This window comes from Trachypithecus francoisi, unplaced genomic scaffold (assembly GCF_009764315.1).
Source record: "Trachypithecus francoisi isolate TF-2019V2 unplaced genomic scaffold, Tfra_2.0 Contig01474, whole genome shotgun sequence".
NCBI lineage: Eukaryota > Metazoa > Chordata > Mammalia > Primates > Cercopithecidae > Trachypithecus > Trachypithecus francoisi.
The window spans coordinates 23,398,331-23,423,697 of NW_022681435.1; the positions used below are offsets into that span (position 1 = coordinate 23,398,331).

General features: G+C 45.0%; 1 protein-coding gene across 1 annotated transcript; it reads left to right on the plus strand.

The window, feature by feature from the left end:
• Positions 1-5,182: 5,182 nt before the first annotated feature.
• On the plus strand, positions 5,183-23,827 carry GALR1 (galanin receptor 1). The gene is made up of 3 exons (XM_033238072.1): positions 5,183-5,876; positions 10,776-10,841; positions 23,378-23,827. Exons 1-3 carry the CDS (start codon positions 5,211-5,213, stop codon positions 23,693-23,695), a joined length of 1,050 nt encoding a protein of 349 aa, XP_033093963.1. The 5' UTR covers positions 5,183-5,210; the 3' UTR covers positions 23,696-23,827.
• The last annotated feature ends 1,540 nt before the right edge of the window (positions 23,828-25,367 follow it).

Genomic DNA, 25,367 nt, shown 5'->3' on the forward strand with positions numbered 1-25,367 from the left:
TGCTGAGAAATTAAAAATGTCCTGAGTTGATAGTACCATTAGGCCAATGGTAGAGCAAATAAAAACACTTTCATGGGAGTATGCACTTCACTCAGGCCTATAAAATCATCACAGATATGCTTTGGCCCAACAGAAATCTAAAGGACAAAAACAAAACAAAACAAAATTGGAAACAAGTTATGAGAATAGGAACATGGTAGAAATAATAAAAGCACAATTAGACTCCAAGGACTTCAGATATTAGAATTTTCAGACTATAAAATCAGCGTATCTAAAATATTCAAATAAATAGGAGAGGTAATTAGAAACATTAGACATGAGGAAGAAAATATTAAAAAATACGCACGTTTGAAAAAATTCTGTGAGAACTTAAGGAGAACAGTTAAATCAAGGGTGTACGGCCGAAGAAATATGAATAAATAGGCACAGATGAAGAGAAAGTATGAAAAAGGGAGTGATAGGAAGGAGATATGGAAAAGTCTAAGCTCTGTCTCTCAGAACTCTAGGAGGAGATTGTGCCAAGAATGGGAAAAGTAAATGAGATAATGGCTGAAAGTTTTTCCAGAACTGATGAAAAATATATTAATCTTTAGCTTCAGAAGCTCAACAAGAAGGGCTAAAAAAATGAAAATCATCACAAACATATCAAAGTGAAATTATAAAACATCAGTGATAAAGAGCAGATATTAGAAATAGAGAAAAAAGTCAGATTGTCTCTATAGGAGTGACAGCACATCAGCTGATTTCTCAAGAGCCACAGCAAAATCCAGAAGGTGGAACAATATCTTCAATGTACTGGGAGAAAAGAAATGTTTATCTGGCCAACTCCCATTCAATAATAAGAGTAGCAATGAGCAATTTTTATCACTGACTGTCACTAAAGGAAAACTTGAAATATATTCTCTAAAAACAAGGAAAAGGCTTAAGATGAATAGAAGAAGGTGAAGAAAGTCATGGGTAAGAATGTGGGTAACCAAACTGGATAGTGCCTGTATCACACAACAACAAATATGCCTAATTGGGGGGAAATTAAAAACTAAACAACTGGGCAACAAAACCAACTAGAATGAGAAAAAGTGACTGGAGTTAGAAGGCTTCCTGAAACTTGTATGGCTTGGGAGGAGGGGAGTGATAACAATTTTAAATTCTATTTAATATTAATAGAATTTTAGTAACTTCTGAATCCATGTCTCCAGCTCTGGTCTCTCATTAACTCGAGACTAAATCCACCCAACTGCCATCTTGTCAGTCCCATGTCTAGCAAACACCTAAAATTTAACTTGATGCTCCCCACCTCCAAACCTGTTCCTTCCACTCTGTCAACTCAGTAAATGGTGATTTCCCATCCAGGCTGTCAGACTAAAACTGTGGTAGTCAACCTCACTCTCCCTTTCCTCTCACCTTAAATCCATCCACCAACAAATCTCATTTGCTCCAACATTGAGATATCTAGAATCCAAGCCCTTCCCACCACACCTAGAACAATCTGTTGTCTGGGTTCCTGCAAGCTTACTGCCAGGTCTTCTGCTCTTTCCTTTGCTCTTCTAATCTGTACACCAGAATCATCGTTCTGAATTGCAGGTCAGAGCATAACATCTCTCTGCTCAAAACTCCCTGCAAGACTTCCTCTGAAGTCCAGAATGAAGTCCCAGGCCCCTTCCTTGCTCTCCAAGGTCCAAGGTCATCCATCCCCATTTTCCTCAACCAATGTTTTCTGGCCTCATGGCTGACAAATCTTCTTCCCAGCTGTTTCCATGACAGCAAAACTGTCCTCGTTCTTTACACAGCTTCCTCTGCTGCACCGTTTCCCAGGAATGTGTCATACTACCTGTTTAGCTGCACTGTTTCCCAGGAATGTGTCATACTACCTGTTTAGCTGCACTGTTTCCCAGGAATGTGTCATACTACCTGTTTAGCTGCACTGTTTCTCAGGAATGTGTCATACTACCTGTTTAAAAGGCTTCCTGCTATACTTCCTTCAGGTTCCTGCTCAAATGTCAGTTTTTCAGATGTTTCTCCCAATTGCCCTGTATATAGTTACACTCTTTAACTGCTCTCTATCCCTTATTCTGCATCCTTCTCTTTTAGAGTTGTATTAGGCCATTCTTGCATTGCTATAAAGAAATATCTGAGGCTGGGTAATTTATAAAGAAAAGAGGTTTCATTGGCTCACAGTTCTGTGGGCTGTACAGGAAGCGTGGTGTTGGCATCTGCTCGGCTTCTGGGGAGGTCTCAGGAAGCTTCCAATCATGGCAGAAGGTGAAGGGGGAGCAGATACATCTTACATGGCAGGAGCAGGAGCAAGAGAGATAAGGGAAGAGGTGCCACATATTTTCAAACAACCAGATCTTGAGACTCACTGTCCTGAGGACGGCACCAAGCCATGAGCTATCCACTCCATTGACCCAAACCCTCCCACTGGGCTCCACCTCCAGTATTAGGGATTATAATTCAATATGAGATTTGGCGAGGACAGATATCTAAACTATATCAGTGTTTACCACATGTGACATTATCATTTTATTTTTAAATGTAGTGTCCGTAATAAAATGTAAAATCCATAAAAGAAAGAACTTTGTTGTGTTAATTGCTCTATCTTCAGAACCTACAATAGTTCCTGGCACATAGTAGGCACTCAAGGGTAACCAGTAAAATAATAAAAGTAGGCCATATCTTCCTTTTCCAAGAACGTGAAGGGAGGGAGAAAACACTTTAAAATGCAATTCAAAAGATGTTATGAAAAAAGAGAAAAAACAAAAGCACAGAAATAGAAAACAAAAAGTACAAAATAAAATGTTAAAAATCCATGTAGATTAGTAATAATAAATATAAATGACCTAAACTTGCCAGTTAAAAACTAGAGATTTTAAAATTGTGTTTTAAAATAATTCAGTTATGTGCTATATTAAAGCAATACCTTTAAATTGCAGGACATAACACAGGAAGGCTGCAAATGATGTAACAGGCAAATGCAAAGAATGTTGGTGTACTTATAGCAATAACAGACAAATTATACTTTAAGGCAAAAACAAAACATGTACCATAGTATCAACTACATAATGTTAAAGCAAACAAAAGAAAACTCACTACAATATATTAAGATCATATGCATATGCCAAAAATGTATAAAGAAATGACTAATAGACAACAAATTTAGGTTACTTGGAGATAGTAGGAGAGGTGGAGGTTGTGATTGGAAAGTATACAAAAGTGACTTCAACTCCATTGATAATATTTAAAAATTATTCTAAGCTTGATGGTGGGTATATTGGTATGCAATGTAATTTTATCATATGTTTCATGTCAAAGTAGTTCATAACTTAAAAACTCTTCCAAATCATATTACTACTAACTTTCAGTGCAACAGAGGCGTCCAATACAACATGATACCTTGAAAGCCTGGGTGGGAGAGCATCTCAGGAAAAAAGCGATACGGATTGGCAAGATCACCTAAGGAAGTTGCAAGGTGTTCTCTCAGGGCAGGGCAGGTCAGCGCATTCTTGGCAAGTTGCTTACACTCAATTTTGTCTTCCAGGAAATGTGTGTGAATAGAACAATTCCCTTGCAAGGAACTCCCTAGCAATGAATGCAGATAAGATACACAGATGTTCAATGAACTGCATCAAGATTTATCTGGAAATGAGGCAGAACAGAGCTAGCAAGATAGAAAAACAAGATCCTACAACTCCCTAAGGTGAAGAGCCCCTGCCCTCTTGTCTTTGGATTACCCATGCCCTCAGGCACTGTGTCCGCGCAGAATGGACAATCACCAGATGGAAAATGCTGGAAACGCATCGGTGTTTTTGAAAGTGAAACAGACAAATCACCACAAATAAAGGAATCAGTGTCAGCTCTCTAGCTGGGAACCACCAAGGTTACAAAGATAACGGGACTAGCCCTGCTATACCGAAACGGTTCATTTCTTTCTGGCAAATCTACATTTACCGCAGTAAGATACTAAGCACGTTCTTTCACTTTAAAAATACTTTGTCATTGCTGCAGTTTATGGCCCTCAGATGAGTAATGCAAGGCAAAAATGATGTGAGGTTGAGTGGTGTGAACAGCCTTCCCCTTCAATGTCATCCACATCTGTGGAGAAGCACACAGCCCTTTCCCTTCGCACTTCTCTCCTCTCTAGCAGGCCGCGAGGTGAGGGTGGGATTAAGCGGCCAGTTTTACAAAACTCCAGGGAGCGGCGCCAGCCTCGATTTCCTGGGGTTATTCCAGGGACAGGCTTTCTCACGGACAGCCACCCAGGGGAGAAGGAGGAGGACAGACACGGATGGGTGAGGGGGCCCGCGAACCCCCCGCCTGTCCCCCGGCGCGCTCTAGAGCGCCCGGCTTCCCTCGCCCGCCCGGCCCGCGGCAGCTGGCAGCCCCGCCTTCAGCCAGCCGTGCAGGTCCGCACCCTGCGGAGGCGAGCGCGCGCGGGTTCCAGCCGGGAGGTGGGCGGCGACCCATCCCGCGAGAATCCGTCCAGTCTCTGCTCGCGCACCGTGACTTCTAGGGGGCGCGGATTTCAGCCAGGCTGTCTTCGTCTCCCCTGGCACCCGACTCTGTCCACCACCAGGAAGTCCCCCAAAAGAGCTTTCGCCCTGTGGACAACTCGGAATCCCTGGAAAAGCCGGGAGGGAGTTCCAGGCGCCAGCCCACTGGGGAGGTGGCGAGGGAGGCGCGGGGAGCCCTCTGCAGGAGCCTCACGGTGCGCTGCTGCGCGCTCGGCAGTGCGGGGATGCGCCGCGGGAAGGAGCGGCTCTGAGCAACAGGTGCAGCCCGCAGCCGCTCCGGGAGCGAGGGAAAACGGCCGGCGAAGATCTGGAGCGGTAAGGCGGAGAGAAGGGTCTCCACCTGCGCGGCTGCAGCCGGCGGATCCTTCTTCCCAGGCTCCGTGGTCGCGCAGCGGGCGGAGGCGCCCGGGTAGGGGACCCCAGGGCTCTCAAGACCACCGTCCCTTCCCGAGAAGGTCTAGCTCCAGGCTCCCGTCCACACCCTCTCTCAGAAGGTCGCGGCGCAAAGACGGTGCCTTCAGGCACGGCCACCGGATCCCAGCGCCCGCTGGCGCGCGCCTCAGGGGAAGCTCAGACTCCTAAACTCGCGCTCTCCGTGCTCTGTGCCGGGACTACAGACCACCCCCGGCGCCTACTTTCCCGCCAGGCACCCGCCCTCCCTCCCCGCGCGCCCCGCCGCTCGCCCAGGCAGCCCCGCGGGCCATGGAGCTGGCGGTCGGGAACCTCAGCGAGGGCAACGCGAGCTGGCCGGAGACCTTAGCCCCGGAGCCCGGGCCGCTGTTCGGCATCGGCGTGGAGAACTTCGTCACGCTGGTGGTGTTCGGCCTGATCTTCGCGCTGGGCGTGCTGGGCAACAGCCTAGTGATCACTGTGCTGGCGCGCAGCAAGCCGGGCAAGCCGCGGAGCACCACCAACCTGTTCATCCTCAACCTGAGCATCGCCGACCTGGCCTACCTGCTCTTCTGCATCCCCTTCCAGGCCACGGTGTACGCGCTGCCCACCTGGGTGCTGGGCGCCTTCATCTGCAAGTTCATACACTACTTCTTCACCGTGTCCATGCTGGTCAGCATCTTCACCCTGGCCGCGATGTCAGTGGACCGCTATGTGGCCATCGTGCACTCGCGGCGCTCCTCCTCCCTCAGGGTGTCCCGCAACGCGCTGCTGGGCGTAAGCTGCATCTGGGCGCTGTCCATCGCCATGGCCTCGCCCGTGGCGTACCACCAGGGCCTCTTCCAGCCGCGCTCCAGCAACCAGACTTTCTGCTGGGAGCAGTGGCCTGACCCTCGCCACAAGAAGGCCTATGTGGTGTGCACCTTCGTCTTCGGCTACTTGCTGCCGCTCCTGCTCATCTGCTTCTGCTATGCAAAGGTGCGCGGCGGGCGCCGGGCCGAGACGCGCGAGGGAGGGTGGAGGGCCGGTGGGGGGCCCGGGGGTCCCAGTGTCCCGCGGCCCTGCCAGAGCCTTGGCTGCAGCCCGGCCCAGGTGGCCTCCACCCCGCCAGTGCTGGGGCGGATCTGTACAGGGAGGCTCCCTGGCCGCTGCTGGAGCTTGCCATTGGCTCGCGCAAGAAAGTTGCTTGGAGTCGGAGAGATGCTGGGGAAAGTTTGCAGTTCACTTCGCACGGTCTGGTGGAACAAGTTTCTCCTCCCCTCCCCTCCCCTTCCTCGCCCCTGCGGCGCTTCAAAGCCCTCAGGTTGCCTGGGCGGTAGGCGGGCGCTGCCGCCTCCTTCCCGGTACCGCAAACCCCGCTCGGTTCCAGCAACTCTTCAACCAGATCAGCTGCACGAGGAGGTTACCGCCGCGGCGCTGTGGGACCCGAGGAGAGCGCGTGGTCACCAGAGCGCGGACCTTTTGCGAGGGCGACGGGTCCCCACCGCTCCCTCCCGGGCTCTCAGCTGGCCGTCGGGGGGACTCGCGGGGCGGCCCCTCTCCCCCGGGGTGCGCAGTTTGCCCTCGCTCCGAAGGCTTTGCGCACACCGGGCTCTGGGAAGCCACTGCTCCCGGGGACAGAGCTTTGAATTTTATTTTATTCTGAAGCTTAGCTTTATAAACCCAAGTGGCAAAACGGTGTTTCTTTACAGAGTCTTGGCCGCAGGCTCCAGGAACTTGGAGTGGAATGGACTCGAGCTTTCGGCTTCCCCATTTCAATCCTTTTTAGAAAGGTCTCCTGAACAGGGTGAAGTGGTTGAGGCGGCGGATCTTCACCCTAAGTGTAGCAGAGGCACCGTCCACGCGTGTGGGAGATCGTTTTTCCCTTTGTACAGCCGGGCAGAGCTCAGAACTCACGTTCTTTTTAATTATGTCCACAAGTGTTTGAAGACTTTATACGGATCCAAACGGCTTTAGCCTTTGACACACGTGTTTCTATTTGCGTAAACCGGCGCTTATTTTAATAATCAGGTGATGGCGATTCACGCCAGTGTGCGCACCCTCCTCGCTCCGGAGCATGCCCATTTGAAATACAGCTGTTACCAGGTTCCACCTGACTTCACCTCTGTCTCACTATGTTTCAATAAGGCTGTGACTGTATGACCACAAATAACCTGACTAGGTAGAACTATCACTTTTAATACTCAAGTCACAAGGTATTTTTATCAACAAAAGTGTTTAATATAAGCCACCTGTTTCCCCCCACCTATTTCATCTGTGTAGATTGTGTCTATTCTGAATAATAATATTGCTGGATATTATCTGAACGGCTTGCACCAAAAGGTTAAATATAAAGAAAGATAGTAGCACTTTGGCAGGCTGAGGCAGGTGGATCACCTGAGGTCAGGAATTTGAGACCAGCCTGACCAACAAGGTAAAAACCTCGTCTCTACTAAAAATACAAAAATTAGCCAGATGTGGGGGTGGGCCCCTGTAGTCCCAGCTACTCCGGAGGCTGGGACTGGAGAATTGTTTGAACCCAGGTGATTGAGGGTGCAGGGAGCTGAAATCGTGCCACTGAACTCCAGCCTGGGTGACGATGGAGCGAGACTCCGTCTCAAAACAACAACAACAACAACGACCCCACCACCACCAATATAGTAGCCGTAAGGAAATTCGGAAAAGAACACTAGCTTAGCTATTTGGAAAACGGCTGGTTTATTAATGTGGTCTTCTGCAAATGCTAAACAAAGGCTATCTTATATAGCACAATTATCTGATATGTGCACCATCTCATTTAATTTGCACAACTCTGGCTTGGAGCTATTTTATTATTTACCCATATTTTTTTACTTAAGGAAAAAGAGCTTTGGAAAGGAACACCTGACCCAGATTATGAAGCTGGTGAATGATTCAGGAAGGAAGGAAGGATTTTAACACAGGGATTCCCAGTCTCCTGAGGACGGGACAGCTGGTGTGGCCTTGAGGACACTGAAGTCTGAGATTGGGAATCTTACAATATATGGCTGTTGAGTTCCTAATTATTGCAGTAGAACTGAAGCACACGCTTCCTTATTTCCCCAAAGCCTTTAGAGAGAAGAACTAAAATCTTACTGGAAATGACAAAGTAAGCTTTTAGGAATAAATTAGGCTACATTTCTGTCATTTGCAAGTCTATAGAAGTCCCACAGAAGGGCAATGTTTAAAAAATAGTTTTTTAAAAAAATTTGAATGAATACATGATCATTTGGATTTTTTATATGGAAATAGTTTGCTTCTAAGCATAACTGGGAAAATACTTTGAATTCAGCCTAATATTTACAAGTTAATTTCAGGGCTGTCATGGATAGGTGGAGATCTAAGTTATTTCAAGTTGCTTTTCTTTGGCTCAGGCATTAGGTGTGCACCATCCAGTTAAGGATTTTGCTAGTTGAGTATTGGTTTCAGGATTCGCTATTCCTCCAAACCCCAGGTCTGTTGGATAGCCTGAAAAAAACACAGATGGCTAAAAGGGAACCTGAGGTTATGATGCTTTAAATAAACAAAGCAACTTAAGACAATGGCATTCCAGAGTTGCCTTTTGCCTCCAAATTCTTACAAGTTTGTAAGGGAACAGTCTTTTGCACCAGACAGTTTCTGGGAAACCCATTGAATACATGGGCGGGTGGATGAGTCGAAGTGATCTGCCCAGTGCCCCCAGAAGAGCCCTCCCCTCTGCTGCTGTGGAGCTGTTTTTCACCAGGGCTGTGCCCCTCGCTCACTTTCCTTAGAGTGAATTACTGTCCAGAACCTCCTTGGTCTACCATGAGGATAAACTCAATGGGCTCACCCGACTAAGTTACTCCGAATCCCCAGGATGTGTGCAGCAGGACCTGGGTTTGGTTTGAGCTAGCACCTTCCTGTGCACACTCAGAAATTTACAGACTCACCAAGAGACCCCAGTATGTTATTATCACTCTCTTCTTAAACCTCATCATACCCTATCATGATATCTACATTCTTCCTCCTTTGCTGACAAGACCTTCAATGGTGCATCATGATAAATCATTCTGTGCTCATACTATGAGCTATTGAAGAGAAACAGAGCTGATAAAAATATACTTGAGTATTTTCTCCATTGACCATTCAACAGCATTCAACATTTTTAGGTATTTTGAAGTGGCTGAGCTGTGATCCAAATTTCTTTTTGGAAGGAACAAATGGAGCTCAGCAGCCTTATGAAGCTGGTCACATTTGGACATTTTGTTGTGATTTGTCCAGGTGTCCCTCTCTGATTTTGCTTGTGTGGCCTCTCCTCTGTCTCTCCTGTGTCTTCAGTGACCAGTGTTGTCCTGCGGTTTCCCGTGGGGAAGGCTGCCACTGTGCCATCTAGGCGGTCCTGTCCTCTTGGGCAGGGTCCTGCCCCCTCCAGCCCTTTCCTTCCTCTTTGAAACATTCTCATTTGCTCCTGCAAGAAAGCCCCTGTTCTGTCAATACCTTGCATTGAGGTTTTGATACTCTCATTTCTGCTGGTAGAACAGTAAACTAACACCTTGTCAATATATTGAGTGTTTTCCCAAATGTCCTGCGGAAAGTAAACACTTGTTTTGTTGCAGATGTTGCTGAGTCATTTCAGGAAGTGGGAAGCATTTCAGTAGGGGAGAGAATTTGAGGTCAGAAATTCATACCCCTGTGATGGCTGCTGCTTCACCTGCATAGGGCCTGGGCAGCTGGTAAATATATCCTGTGGCTTCCTAGTAGGGTGTGACTAATTGCTCTGAAAGTGCCTCTCTGGCTGAATGGAGCAGGCTTTTGCAATAAGTTCAATTTGATTAAATTATTTCCGTGCTACAGGGAACAAAGAACTGGTTGGAACATGGCTTCTGGTTCCTTGAGAGACTTCTCAGCAATCTATAGACGATCTAAAGCACTTAGTCACCGTGGGGCTCGATTTTCTCTAAATTTTCCCTCACATGGGATATAGCAATGAACTTAAGTAACAGTTCTGCAGGCTTGACAATGTCGTCTAAGACCAAATAAATGTTGGAAATTCCTATATCGAAAACCCCACATTTTCATATCATTTCTCCTGAGTATTACACTAGCAAGAAAAGACAAAAATAGCTTCTTTAATTAAGGAAGCCAGTGTGTCTCAAGGAGATTCCCTGACAGGGACATTAATTGTAAAACCTTTGCAAAAATGTTCTGTAAATCATCGGTGATGCTGAATCCCCAATAAGTTGTCTAAAAGCACAGCACAGTGGGTAGGATTTGAATAAAGAATGAAAGGAAGCCTGATGGGTGGTGATTTGCTGTAAGGAGAATTGCAGTGGAGGCAGCCTATAAGAGGAAGAAGAAAGAATATTTTGGCACAAACGCTGGCGATATTTGGGTGGGCTGCGCTGAAGAAATGTCTGATATTATCTTCATTTGTTTACTTGCCTCCTTTCCCCCATCAGATGGTGAATTTCAGAAGGGCAAATCTCTAGTTTTTTGATGCATCCAGGATCTAACATTGTGCCTGACATGTAGTAGGGACCTGGTGTTTGTTAATATATGGGGTTCTGGAAGAAACCAAGGCAGATAATAGACTAATAAGCTTGCATGAGTGGGTCATGGCATGGCTGTTTCTGGGCAAAACCCCAGAGCTCCATGTGCTGGGCATTCTCTGCAAACAGGTGCTATGGCTGTGAACTTGTCTGGCTGTGCATCAGCCTTCCTGGCATGCTCGTAAATGTTAGAAAAGAATGTATTTGGCAACTCATTCATTGTTACTTAATGACCTAATTTGAGTTTTTATTTTAATGATCTTGTAAATAGTGATGCTACCATTTCAGCATGTTAATAATTGTTAAAGCAACATACGCAGTGGGTTGTGAGAGGTGAGGCGAACTGATTTCATTAGTCTGTGTCTTTCAGGTTCTTAATCATTTGCATAAAAAGTTGAAGAACATGTCAAAGAAGTCTGAAGCATCCAAGAAAAAGGTAATGATCACAAATATATATATATATTTGTTACTTTTCAGAGCTTAGTTTATCTTTATTTTTACTTGCCCTCATGTCTACCCAAAGCCTGTAACATTTAGGACCCTTGGTGTGGCTAAGGAGGTTTGAGATGAGCCTCCCGCTGTTAGGATGGGAATGGAGGGTCAGCCTTGGCCAGGGCATTGCGGGTCACTCTGTGCTGCATTCAAACTTCGCTGAATTTCGGGGGAGGCGAGGAAATGCGGATTTTGCTGATCCTGCGCCTCACTGGGAGTTGTGCTTGGGTTGACTGAGACAGAGTGCAGAGTGCAGAGTTGCTGACATGCACACTTCGAGGGAAAGTGTAGTCATTTTGTTGTATGTTTACAATCTGATGTGATTCCAAAAAGCCCAGGTTTGGTTCTCGTTTAAGACAACGTCATTTTAATCCCTCCCTAAAGCCGCCAGGGCACTGGGTCGTCCTTGCTTCTTTCACCCACATGTGCTGACTCTGACCTCGCGGGTAAAGACTGAAGAGTGGACGAGGCTGAAAGCTGATTCCTCCCGTTGCTAACTGACTTTCTCATGCCCCACCCTGACTTAAACAAGCTTCTCCTGAGTAGTATCACAGCGTCAAACTTACCGATGGTCATGACATTCTACATTTTGAGGAAAAACTATTTCACAGATCAAGATTAAATTAACTTTTACTCAGAAAATATCTATATAACTTCTAATTTTAGGAAGTAGAATGAGATTATTAGGCAATATGATTAAGGAGTAGGAGGTTATAACTGGACGTTTTAACCGAAAAGTGTAGTAATAACATCTTAAAATACCTTGTTTTTTTCCTTATAAGTATTTATTATGATCAATGACATATATAACTTATAGAAATTAGAGTTTAGATCCTATTTAATCATGTTTACTTAAAAATTCTACTTGGATAAAGGACAGCTCTTCCTGACTTTCCGTGTTGATCAACAGTAATGTGGCTAAAAGGCCATCTGACAGTCCAGAGTCGAAACCAGTGGTAGAGACTTGGTTATAGAGCACAAACATTAAGACCTTTTTTCTTTTTTCTGGCAGCAAAAAAGTAGCTTATATTAGAAACGCAATCATACGGTTTTTAGAATAACCACCTAAGAATACAAGGTGCAATATAAGTAACAAGACCATGTTACGGCTTTATTCCATTGATCCTTTCTTATATCTGAACCATTATGATGAATATTTCATTTTAGGCATCTAGGCCCCTCATTAGAGCAGCTGACCAAGTGATAAGTTAAATGAATGGAATAAACCCCGAAAGTTGCTGCTTTCCTCCTTTGTTTTTAGTGATGTGCTGTTATGGTAGAGATTTTCCATTTTTCTGGTATATCTATTTATTTTTCCTCTGAGCCACACTTCTTATTTCTAAGAAAATGGGTCTTTAAAGACAATTAAGGATCGTTTCTGACTTCTCCTTGGACAGTTATTTTTGGAGCACCTGCTCTGTGTAGGGCCAAGCTGACCCAGGGGATTCTAAGAGGAACTGGCTCCACCTGGAAGCCAACGTTGTAATGGAAGAGATAAATGTGTAAGTCCCAAAGGCCTGTTCAAGGGAGCAGTGTTTGGAGCATCAGGGAAGGAAGAGATTAATTTCCCTTGGGAGGGATTGGGTTCACCAAACTTTAACCAAGAAGACATCATTGATCTGTGATAAATGTTTGTTAATGATTCAAAAGATTTTATGCTTACCAACAGAAATAAAACAAAACATTTCTTTAATATTTGCTGAATCTTACTTGTGTCGATGGTAGTTTTAGGCTCTATATTTGAAAAAGTATTAGAGAGAAATCGTGAAGGTCTCAGAGAAGAACAAAATACTTAAAAAATAAGTCTTATAAAAATGATTAGAAAAGCTATTTTATTTTACAATAAAAAACCTAAAGATCAGTGATTAGTTCAGTAATTACTTTAGTTATATACACATACACACACATATATACACAAATATTTAGATTTATGTGAGTATATGCATGTATAAGACATATGTGCTTACATATATACATATACTAAATATATCTATATAAAATTATCTTTTGCTTATTCTTACCATGAGGAGGTTCTAGCATTTGAAGAAGGGATGAAAGATTTTCTTTTTAATTTTCACAGCCTCTGACCCTTAACAGCCACTGAACAGATGTCAGATCTTTTTGATGTATTTAATTGCCTCCTTGTTTGCATAGAACAAATAAATGTGGTGGTGGTGGTGATGGTAGTGGTAGTGATGGTGGTGATAATGGTGGTGGGTGGTAGTGGTGGTGATGATGGTGATCATTGTGATGGTGGCGATTGTGGTGGTGATGGTGATGGTGGTGATGATGGTGACGATTGTGATGGTGGTGGTGGTCATAGTGGTGGTGGTGGTCATGGTGGTGGTGGTAGTGATGGTGGTGGTGATGGTCATGGTGGTGATTGTGGTGGTTGTGATGGTGGTGGTGGTCATGGTGGTGGTGGTGGTCATAGTGGCTGTGGTGTTGATGGTCATGGTGGTGATGGTGGCGATTGTGATGGTGGCGATTGTGATGGTGGTAGTGGTGATGTGGTGGTGATCATAGTGGTGGTGGTTATGGTGGTGATGGTGGTGGTGATGATGGTGGTGGTCATAGTGGTGGTGGTGGTGGTGATGGTGGCGATTGTGATGGTGGTGGTGATGGTGGTGATGATGATGGTCATAGTGGTGATGGTGGTGGGTGGTAGTGGTGGTGATGATGGTGATCATTGTGATGGTGGCGATTGTGGTGGTGATGGTGATGGTGGTGATGATGGTGACGATTGTGATGGTGGTGGTGGTCATAGTGGTGGTGGTGGTCATGGTGGTGGTGGTAGTGATGGTGGTGGTGATGGTCATGGTGGTGATTGTGGTGGTTGTGGTGATGGTGGTGGTGGTCATGGTGGTGGTGGTGGTCATAGTGGCTGTGGTGTTGATGGTCATGGTGGTGATGGTGGCGATTGTGATGGTGGCGATTGTGATGGTGGTAGTGGTGATGTGGTGGTGATCATAGTGGTGGTGGTTATGGTGGTGATGGTGGTGGTGATGATGGTGGTGGTCATAGTGGTGGTGGTGGTGGTGATGGTGGCGATTGTGATGGTGGTGGTGATGGTGGTGATGATGATGGTCATAGTGGTGATGGTGGTGGGTGGTAGTGGTGATGATGGTGGTCATGGTGGTCATGGTGGTGATTGTGGTGATGGTGGTGGTGGTCATAGTGGTGATGATGGTGGTGTTGGTGGTGGTGATGGTGGTGATCATGTGGTGATGGTGGCGATTGTGATGGTGGTGGTGGTGATGGTGGTGGGTAGTGATGGTGGTGGTGGTCATAGTGGTGATGGTGGTGGTGATGGTGGTGGTGGTGATGGTGGTCATGGTGGTGATGGTGGTGGCGGCAATGGTGCCAGTGGTGGTGGTGGCAGTGGTGCCAGTGGTGGTGGTGGTAATAGTGATGATGATGGTGGCGATCGTGGTGGTGGTGTGTGTGTATCTAAGAAAGTGATGGGAGAGAGGAGCAGAGGAAGGGTAAGAAGAGGGAGTGGAAGCAGAAGAGTGAAGAGAAGGGAGCTGGCGGAGAGAGGGGGACAGAGGCAGGAGAGGCGAGAAAGGGGAAACGCAGGAGGGAAAGAAAGAATACATGGCAGCTTCCCTGAAGACAAAGACAGGAACTGGATTGGTCCATTGTGGGTCTTTCCCCAGGTCTCGGCACAGAAAATTGCTACTTGTGCACACGTGTTCATTTGATTAGTAATGGAAGATGTGACAGGGATTTGGATCGTTTGCTCATTTCAGCTCCACTTGTTTCCAGCCCTTTCTCTCAATGGCTAAGTAAAGTTCCCTTTGTCTGCTCTGTATCCACTTGTCTTAGTACGTTCAGGCTGCTTTAAGAAAATACCATAGCCTGGTGGCTCATAAACAATGGAAGTTTATTTCTTGCAGTTCTGGAGTTTGGAAGTCTGAAATCAAGCTCCTGCAGATTAAGTGTTTGGGGCGGGCTGTTTTCTGGTTCATAGATGGCCCCTTCTGTCTGTGTCCTCTCAGAGTGGAAGGCGTGAGGCAGCTCTCTGTGCCCTCTTTCATAAGGAGACTGGTCCCATTAATCATAGGGTGGGAGGCATAAGGCAGCTCTCTAGGCCTCTTTCATAAGGGCACTAGTCTCTGTGTCCTCATAGGGTGTGAGGCATGAGGCAGCTCTCTGGGCCTTTATTCATAAGGGCACTGGTCCCATTATGACTGCTCCTCCCACCTCATGACCTAATTACCACCCAAAAGCCCCACCTGTTAATACCATCACCTTGGTGATTAGGTTCCAATATATGAATTTTTTGGAGGGGGTGGGGACATACACTTTGAGACAGTGCGGCCGTCCATACAGGGCTTTCCTGTTAAGAGTTACAACTATTATGGGGTGGGGAGATTGGCCTTTCATGATAAACATGCTAACAGTTATTCTCCATGTTTGGAGAAAGTGCAAAAGAAGAATAGGATTTCTACTGCAGAAATAAAGCGCTGGGATTAATCACATGCTTTGCTTAAACTCTGCTTTGAGTTTCTGGCTCAAAGCTGATTGGTGAAACCTTGGAAGACCTCAAAGTGGGATAGACACCCTACTGGATGGTTGCTTCTCGGAGAAAATTAGATTAAAGGACCTCTTGATGTCCTATCAAGCCACTGGGTTCTTTTAATGTTTGCTTTTTGTTGTTGTTTCTTTAAGTAACTCCGCCAGCTTTTTGGCTGTCATGTAGAAATTTGTGAAGTTTTTTTTTTTTAATCATTTTCATCTTTTAGTCACTTCTTTTCTCCCCATATGTCAAATTCCATTAGACATATTGTGAGTAAAATCTTTGAAGAAAGAACAGACACCTCAGATGATTTGAAAAAGAGCATCTCACAATAAGAAGAGCGACTAATATTTTTTCAGATACTTTCAGCAGAAGGAGCACAGAGAAACCAGGCTATTAAAAGACCTAAACTCAAGGGTAAGAAGAATTTGTAGAGAGATTGAGCATATAATTTTAAACAATGAATTTTTCTCCATCAGAAGATCATGTTGGGATTCTATACGCTAAATAGACAAAGGGAAGCACAGGGGGCATGTCCGTCAGACGGAGACGGAGGACCCTGTAAGACAGTAGAAAGAATCATGTCATAAATAAATTTTAAAAATCAGCCTCGTCCTCCAGAGAGAGGAATTCTCTATGTGACTTTCTCTGCTCCGTATCCAATGGTCTTAGTCTGTTCAGGCTGCTATAAGAAAATACAACAGCCTGGGTGGCCCATAAACAATAGAAATGTATTTCTTGCAGTCCTGGAGGTTGGAAGTCTAAAATCAAGCTCCTGCAGATTCAGTGTTTGGTTACTTTCTGATGTTACTTTCTGATGTTTCCATGGGAAAGACAGGAAGTGGCTTTTCCAGCTCTTTCTGAGGAAAGGAGATGCTTCAGCCTTAGGGGTTGATACTAAGCATTTTTTATTGCCTTTAAATTGAGGTGGGTAAGACAACTTTCTTTTTGTTGTGACTTTTATGTAATTCATCAGTGGTTCTCCGAACACCTTCTTGAGCTCTTTTTAAATTTATTTTTAGAGATGGGGTCTTGCTTTGTTGCCCAGGCTGAGGTACAGTGGTGTGATTATAGCTCACTGCAGCCTCAACCTCATGAGCTCAAGAGATCCTCCCACCTCAGCCTCCTGCATAGCTGGGACTACAGGTGCACATGGCTGCACCTGACTAAGTTATTTGAAAACACTTTTTAAAGGTGGGGACTCAGGATGTTGCCCAAGCTGGCCTAGAATGCCTGGCCTCAAGTGATCCTCCTGCCTCAGCCTCCCAAAGTGGTGGGATTACAGGCATGAGCCACTGTACCTGGCTGAGCTTTTTAAAAAGGCAGATTCCTGGGTAAGTAATAACCTCTACCAATTGCTTTAAAGCTATAAGAGATGAGGTATAGCTATCTGAATTAAAAAAAAAAAAAAAAAAGGCTTTGCACTGGGTAAGGATGGGCATACTAACCTACTTAAATCCCAGGGTTGAAATTCGTACACATGCATTATTTTGCCAGATCTTTAACTTTGAGCTAGTCTATGCTAGGCATAAATTGTTTCCTGAGTTTGACAGTTTGGAGCAGTAGTAAATCAATAAACATGGTTTTCCACCGGCATGGAACTTCTTGCCCCATGTCCCATCTTCTACCAGCATCCGTTGCAAGGGAAGAATGAAGACAAAACTCAGCTACTGTTTTCAACCATGCACATGGGTGTATTTGCCATATTGACGTTGCTACAACTGAATTGGACTCAGTTCGAAGACAGCAGGACCAGGTGCCCAGGGCCTGTTTGCAGGGAGCTGGCTTTTAACAACCCTGAGACCTTCAACATTGCAATGGCCTGAGATGCTTGATAAACATGAAGAAAATAGTAATCCCCTGGAGATACTTACCTGGGAGGGTAGTCAGTGTTGACAGGCCTTCCATTAAACTCTTTTGGGAACAATCTGAGACAAATGATGTAGTTTATGCAATACCCATTAAGCCTTCTTTCCTGATATTTATGTTGCAAACTATAATCCCATCTCATTTCAAAGCTGCTGGTAAACCAAGAAAAAGAACCTGATTCTTATCTATGGCTCTAAGACTAATGGGACTAGTAAAAATTAAAAGGTAAACTTGGAATGAGTCACAGACACACAAAGTTAACAAACACTGCCAGAGAAAACTGCCCTCCGGCCTCAGTGCACACTGCCATTTGTCCTGTGGATGTTGATAAGGCATGGATCTTATCAGTAAGCTGCTGGGCTAGATTTCTGCTTTGTACTTAGTAAAAATGTCTAAAAGAATCATTTTGTGACATGGAGAGATGGTCTGATTGTCTTAGAAAGAAATGATGATGTTTTATATTCTATTTGTAGGTATAATTATATCTAGCTTGTTTTGACTAAATCATCTGAGAATGGCATTTCTCATCCACTAATGGATAAATGGATTGATAGCAGGCGCTCCCTTAATATATGTGAGCACATTATCTGTTTGCTTTCTGTGTCATGCAATAAGTGGTTTTAATATGTAAGCTTATACCCTATAAAACCCATACTCAGATTTTTATACCTGAGTTGTCATGTTTAAATAGATGAGGCATAGTATAGGAATCATTTCATTGGTTCATCCTATTGTCAGATGAGGAAGTTGAGGCTCAGGGAGTTTATGACATTTTGCAAAGGTCGTACAACCAGCTTATAGCATGACCAGGTGGGAACACAGACCTGCTGTCAGTCCTGGGATCTTGTGCACTCCCTGGTGCCTCTCAATAGGGAGCTTAACTCTCATCTCCTGTCCACCTCGCTGGTGGAATTTGTCCTGGTCTTGATCTGAGACCTTGATCTAGCCCTCCCTCTACTGTCTCTGCCTGGATCCTGGGCACAGCTTCCTGGCTTCCAGTCCCCCTCTTTGATAAACTTCATCTCCTATCTTACTTTGCTGCCTCATGTCAATCCTTGAAAAGCTGTCATCTCATGTATTATAGTCTGGTTGTCATTTCTATTGCAGTGGAACTCCAGTTCATGGGAAGTGATAAGAAGAGTCCTTTTGGCCGGGCGTGGTGGTTCACGCCTGTAATCCCAGCACTTTGGGAGGCCGAGGCAGGTGGATCATGAGGTCAGGAGTTTGAGACTAGCCTGACCAATATGGTGAAAACCCGTCTCTACTAAAAATACAAAAATTAGCCAGCATGATGGCACATACCTGTAATCCCAGCAACTCAGGTGGCTGAGGCAGAAGAATTGCTTGAACCTGGGTGGTGGAGGTCGCAGTGAGCTGAGATTGTGCCACTGGACTCCAGCCTGGGTGACAGAGTGAGACTCCATCTCAAAAAAAAAAGAAAAAAAAAAAAAAAAAAGAAGAGTCCTTTTGCCATGTAGGATTTCCCCTCCTAGCAGTGTGGAGCTGTGGTTCCCACTGCCCTGTGATAGTCCTGCAGGGTGTGAGGTCCATGCAGGACCATTGTAGGAAGGCCTGTGTCCCAAGGGAAAATCTGTGGTGGGACAATGCTGTCTCAGTCATGGAGTCACTTTCCCATGTCTTAGTCTTCTCTCCATGTGAAGTTCTAAGAAAAATAAGGCTCTATTTTCATTCTTTTTCTCTCGCTTTCTCTTCTTTTACCCCAACTTTTCTTCTCCCACTCATCCATTTTAGAGTATTTCTGTTTAGAAAACAGACTGGTGGCCCCAGGTGAACCCTTCCCACATCTGTATGCTGTGATGGGAAGGCCAGGGGAGGGCGACTGCTTTCCTCCTCTGTGAAACCCAGTGAGGCCTGGGAAGAGAGTGGGTATATTAGTCTGTTCTCGCACTGCTAATAAAGACATACCCAAGACTGGGTAATTTATAAAGAATAGATGTTTAATTGATTCACAGTTCCACAGGGCTGGGGAGGCCTCAGGAAACTTACAATTATGGTGGAAGAGGAAGCAAACATGTCCTTCTTCATGTGGCGGCAGGAAGGAGAAGAATGAGAGTAAAGGGTGCAAAAAGCCCCTATAAAACTATCAGATCTCATGAGAACTTATTCGCTATCATGAGAATAGCATGAAGGTAACTGCCCTCCTGATTCAGTTATCTCGTTTTGGGTTCCTGCCACCACACATGGGGATTATAGCAACTACAACTCAAGATGAGATTTGGGTGGGAACACACAGCCAAACCATGTCTTACTGTTCCTGGCCCCTCCCAAATCTTATGTCCTCACATTTCAAAACACAATCATGCCCTTCCAGCATTCCCCCAAAATCTTAACTCATTTCAGAATTAACTCAGCAGTCCAAGTTCAAAGTCTCATCTGAGGCAAGGCAAGTCCCTTTTGCCTATGAGCCTTTACAATCAAAAGCAAGTACCTATTATACTTCCTATATACAATGGGGGTACAGGCATTGGGGAAATACACCCATTCCGAATAGGACAAATTGGCCAAAACAAAGGGGCTACAGGCCCCATGCAAGTCTGAAATGCAGTGGAGCAGCCAAATCTTAAAACTCCAAAGTGATCTCCTTTGACTCCATGTTTCGCATCCAGGTCACACTGATATAAGAGGTGGGCTCCCGTGGCTGTGGGCAGCTCCTCCCCTGTGGCTTTGCAGGGTGTAGCCCCCTTCCAGGCTGCCTTCATGGCTGATGTTGAGTGTCTATGGCTTTTCCAGGTGCAGGGTGCAAACTTTTGATGGATCTACCATTCCGGGGTCTGGAGGATGGTGGCCCTCTTCTCACAGATCCACTAGGTAATGACCCAGTGGGGACTCTGTGTGGGGGCTCTGACCCCCTACTTCCATTCTGCATTGCCCTACCAGAGGTTATCCCTAAGGACTTTGCCCCTGCAGCAGACTTGTACCCGGGCATCCAAGCATTTCCATACATCCTCTGAAATCTAAACGGAAGTTCCCCAACCTCAATTCTTGACTTCTGTGCACCTGCAGGCCCAGCCTCATCGGTAAGCTGCCAAGGCTTGGGGTTTACACCTGCTGAAGCAATGGCCTAGCTATATGTTGGCCCCTTTTAGCCAAAGCTGGGATACAGGACACCAAGCCCCAAGACTGCACAAAGCAGCAAGGCCCTGGGCTTGGACATGAAACCCTTTTTCCTCGTAGGCCTCTGGGTGTGTGATGGGAAAGGCTGCCATGAAGACCTTTGATGTGCCCTGGAAACATTTTCCTCATTGTCTTGGTGATTAACATTTGGCTTTTCATTACTTATGCAAATTTCTGCAGCCTGCTTGAATTTCTCCTCCAAAAATGGGTTTTTCTTTTCTATTGCATGATCAGGCTGCAAATTTTCCAAACTTTTATGCTTTGCTTCCCTTGTAAACATAAGTTCCAATTCCAAACCATCTCTCTCAAGTGCAAAGTTCCACAGATCTCTAGGGCAAGGGCAAAATGCCACCAGTCTCTTTGCTAACACATAGCCAGAGTGACCTTTACTCCAGTTCCCAAGAAGTTTCTGGTCTCCATCTGAGACTACCTTAGCCTGGACTTCATTGTCCATATCACTATCACCATTTTAGTCAAAGCCATTCAACAGTTTCTAGGAAGTTCCAAACTTTCCCACATCATCCTGTCTTCTCAGCCCCCAAGGCTCCAGGGAGTTTCAAACTTTCCAACGTTTTCCTGTCTTCTTCTGAGGCATCCAAACTGTCCCAGCCTCTGCCTATTACCCAGTTCCAAAGTCGCTTCCACATTTTTGGGTATCTTTACAGCAGTGCCCCACTCTCTGCAGTACCAATTTACTGTATTAGTCCATTCTCATACCGCTAATAGAGATATACTCAAGACTGGGTAATTTATAAAGGAAAGAAGTTTAATTGACTCACAGTTACACAGGGATGGGGAGGCCTCCTTATAGTCATAGCAGAAAGGAAAGCAAACACGTCCTTCTTCACATGACAGCAGGAAGGAGAAGAATGAGAGCGAAGGGTCGGGGGAAACCCCTTATAAAACCATCAGATCTCAGGAGAACTCACTACCACGAGAACAGCGTGAGGGTAACTGCCCCCATGATTCAGTTACCTCTCCAGGTCCCTCCCATGACATGTGGAGATTATGGGAATGACAATTCAAGGTGAGATCTGGGTGGGGTCACAGCCAAACCATATCAATGGGATTGCTGCCAGCTCACACTCTGATGCTTCCCCTCCCCATGTCCGAGCATGCTCTAAAATACTGCAGAGTGGACTGTGTCTGAGAGAAAGAGGTTCCTTGAGTTCTAACCTTTGGCCTAGAGGCTGAAAGGCACTCCTCTTACGCACTTAATGTTCCTTTTTTCCTACGAGAAGTAAACTTGCTGATAAAGTGAACAGAGAGCTGAAGTCACCGAACAGAGGAGGCTGGGGAAGTGCTCTGTCCCTTCATGCCAGGGAACTGAGATGGAGGTTGTCTCATGGGGGCCTTTATTACCCACCCAGCTAGCATAATGCTTCTTGAGAAGCAGCCCTGTTGTGAGCAGAGAGGGAAGTGTGGCTTGTGATGACCGGAGTTTTCCCTGCACCCCAGTTGCAGAGCGCATGGGCTGGGGAGCATGTCCGCCTGGCTGCCAGCCCCAACTTTGCATTCAGCTGTGAAACACTGGACATTTGCTTTTCTCCTCCTGAGTCCCAGTTTCCTTATGTACAATCTGTGGGTCATGATAGCGTCTGCTTCATAGAGTTGTCAAGGGGATTCGGTGAAATAATGCATGTGGTCCCGTCATTGGTCCACTAGTTTCGATGGCTCTGTTGTGAGCATCGAGACACTAGAGGTTGTGTATGGGTTTTGAGCTGCACTTGTTAAAGAACAATCCGTTTGAGAGGGAACCAACTGATTGCTTTGTATTTTATAGTTTAAAACATATTAGACACTTTGTAATTAAAGCATTTTAATAAAATAGGTCATTGTCGTTTCTTTGAATCCAGAGACATAGAGTTTTCAATTAATCACAAACTAAGCCACCTAGCTCTTGTCTTTCAACATGTGTGGAACAGGCGAGGTTGTCCTAAGGCTTAATTCCAGTCCCATAGGTTTGTGGCCAGTCGAGGAGGCCGTGGCCGTGCATACAGGCATATGCTTGTTGAGCATAGGAGGTTGATGTCCTCTCCTGTTGAGGTCCCTAATCAGGGATGACTTCCTCCTACCATTTGCTCAGTAGAAATCACAAAAGAAACACAAAGACACTACCTCTGATTTCTGAGTATTTCTGATTTAGGAGCAGCAAAGAAAGAGTTGAGATGAAAAAAAGCAAAAGGGACTAATTTGGTCCATAGACTGAAACTGAAATGAAACACATTGGTGCATCGATTAATTTGGCCTTGAATTTGCCAAAGTTTAATGAGGAGAAATAAACACCTACACTCTTGCTCATAGAGGTGACTTGGAGCAAAGTCCAGCACTCCTCTGCGATGCATTCCTGATGATACAGCGGCGGTGGGTAGCATGCTTGAACAGTTCTGCTGGTTTAAAAGTTACAGTCTCTAATCTTTGTACTTTTCTAGTTCCGTGACTTGAAGCATTCTTCCTACAATGCATTTCACATATATCACAAAATTATTACTATGGAAGGTAATGACAGGTCTTGGAGAAGTTATGAACAAAAGTATTATGGGGAGTGAAGGTTAACACTTAAAGCAGATGTAGTATCCATTTTTGATCTCATGAAAATATACATAAAATTAGCTTAGGATGTATTTTTAAATGCTGGATTCTTTTTCTGTTGTAATCAATGAATTTCCCTCCTTCTTCTCCCTTGCCACCGTGGCCTCCTCCTCCTCCTCCTCCCCCCTCCTCCTCCCCCCTCCTCCTCCCTGTTCTTCCCCTCCTTTTCCTCCTTCCCCCTCCCCCCTCCTCCTCCTCCCCCTCCTTCCCCTCCTTCTCTTCCCCCTCCTCCTCCCCCCTCCTCCTCCTCCCCCTCCTTCCCCTCCTTTTCCTCCTTCTCTTCCTTCCCCCTCCTCCTCCCCCTCCTTCCCTTCCTTCTCTTCCTCCTCTTCCCCCTCCTTCGCCCTCCTCCTCCTTTCTAGACTGCGCAGACCGTTCTGGTGGTGGTCGTGGTGTTTGGAATCTCCTGGCTGCCGCACCACATCATCCATCTCTGGGCTGAGTTTGGAGTTTTCCCGCTGACCCCGGCTTCCTTCCTCTTCAGAATCACCGCCCACTGCCTGGCGTACAGCAATTCCTCCGTGAATCCTATCATATACGCGTTTCTCTCTGAAAATTTCAGGAAGGCCTATAAGCAAGTGTTCAAGTGTCACATTCGCAAAGATTCACATCTGAGTGATAATAAAGAAAATAAAAGTCGAATAGACACCCCACCATCAACCAATTGTACGCATGTGTGATAAAAGATACATTAGAGTATCCTTGTGGTTGAGTTTCCATATAAGTGGACCAGGCACAGAAACAAACAGAATGAGCTAGTGAGCAGTGCTACACCTTGTTATCTTAACAACAATTCAAGTCATTTTAATTAAATCCCACCTGTGTTCAAAAGTACTTTGATCCATTTAGGAAATTCCTAGATCTAGTGCGAATTATTTTTCAATGTTATCTTAGTTCTAAATTATGTTTCAGAAACAAAAGACAATGCTGCCTAGTTCTGTTCCTCTTCAGAGATGAAAGCTTAGTAGAATTCCGTAGATATGTTCAACTCTTCATAGATTGAGAACTGGCCCATCAATATGGTCAGGAATATTTGCAGTCTACATTTTAAAGCAAATTTATTTAGAAAACAAATTTGAGCTTTACGTCTTTAAGAGAAGTAATATTGTGAACTATGTATTTTAAAATATGATCATGGACACACAGTGATGAATTTTTGGCCATTTGCATAGACATATCTATGCAGTGGAAAGAAGGCTTTCCAAAGTCTGTTTGCACAGACAGCATGTGCTTCCAATGGTAGCCAGTGTACAGAGCTCTGGAAGCCTGTCTTTATGAGATACAGTCGGTTTACCTCAGGAGTCAATTCGGTGTTGTGGTGATGACCTGGGGTGCAGTAGTAGGCACTGTTGATTCAAATTTATCCTGTGAAATTAGGCTTTGTAGAGTTAACAAAACAGTCGCAATTACTGTCTCAATAGTGGAAGATGCAAGTAAGTTTTTGAGAATAAAACTGGGTTTTGAAATTTTATGTAAGTACTTGACAAAAGTTTACATTTTGCCTTGAATGGAACCTACTAAAAAGAGAGAGAAAAAAAAAAAAAAAAACCCAGCAAGGTTGATGTAGATAATAATTTCTGTGGGACCAAAGACGAGACAGAATTCAGTAAGTCACATGAAGTAATGGTCATGCCTATAGATAAAGCGTACTTCATGTTTGATTTAGATGACATTCAAAAAAAATCATGGGACTGGATATACCTAGGGGTATCCTATCTTGTACAAATGCATGCTTTTTCATTACATTTGTAATAATGTTTAATGCACATTTCCACCAAATATTATTTCCTCTAAAAATGTTAACTTGGGGTTAAAACTATCACCACTTGAATTTCAAATGTAGTTTTCATAACAGTTTTATATTGGTGTGTGTTTACAATGAGAAAATGGCATGAAAATATTAAATTATCTTGTATCAGAAAAGTACTTTTCAGACTGTAAGACTTTGGTATGTTTTAGGAGGAAGCAAAAGCAAGAATTTTTGTTTGTTTGTTTGCTAAAAAGGATTTGGCTAGTCACAGTGGCTCATGTCTGCAATTCCAGCACTTTGGGAGGTCCAGCTGGGTGGAATGCTTGAGCTCAGGAGTTTGAGACCAGCGTGGGCAACATGGCAAAACTCGGTCTCAACTAAAAATACCAAAATTAGCTGGTTGTAGTGGCACATGCCTGTAGTTTCAGCTACTCTGGAGGCTGATGTGGGGGATCACCTGAGCCCGGGAGGTCCAGGATGCAGTCAGCCAAGACTGCATCTCTGCACTCGAGCCTGGACGACACAGCAAGACTCTGTCTAAAAAAAAAAAAAAATTATGTGTAGTGTACATCTGTGCCAAATCAGCATGCCACATGGAACAT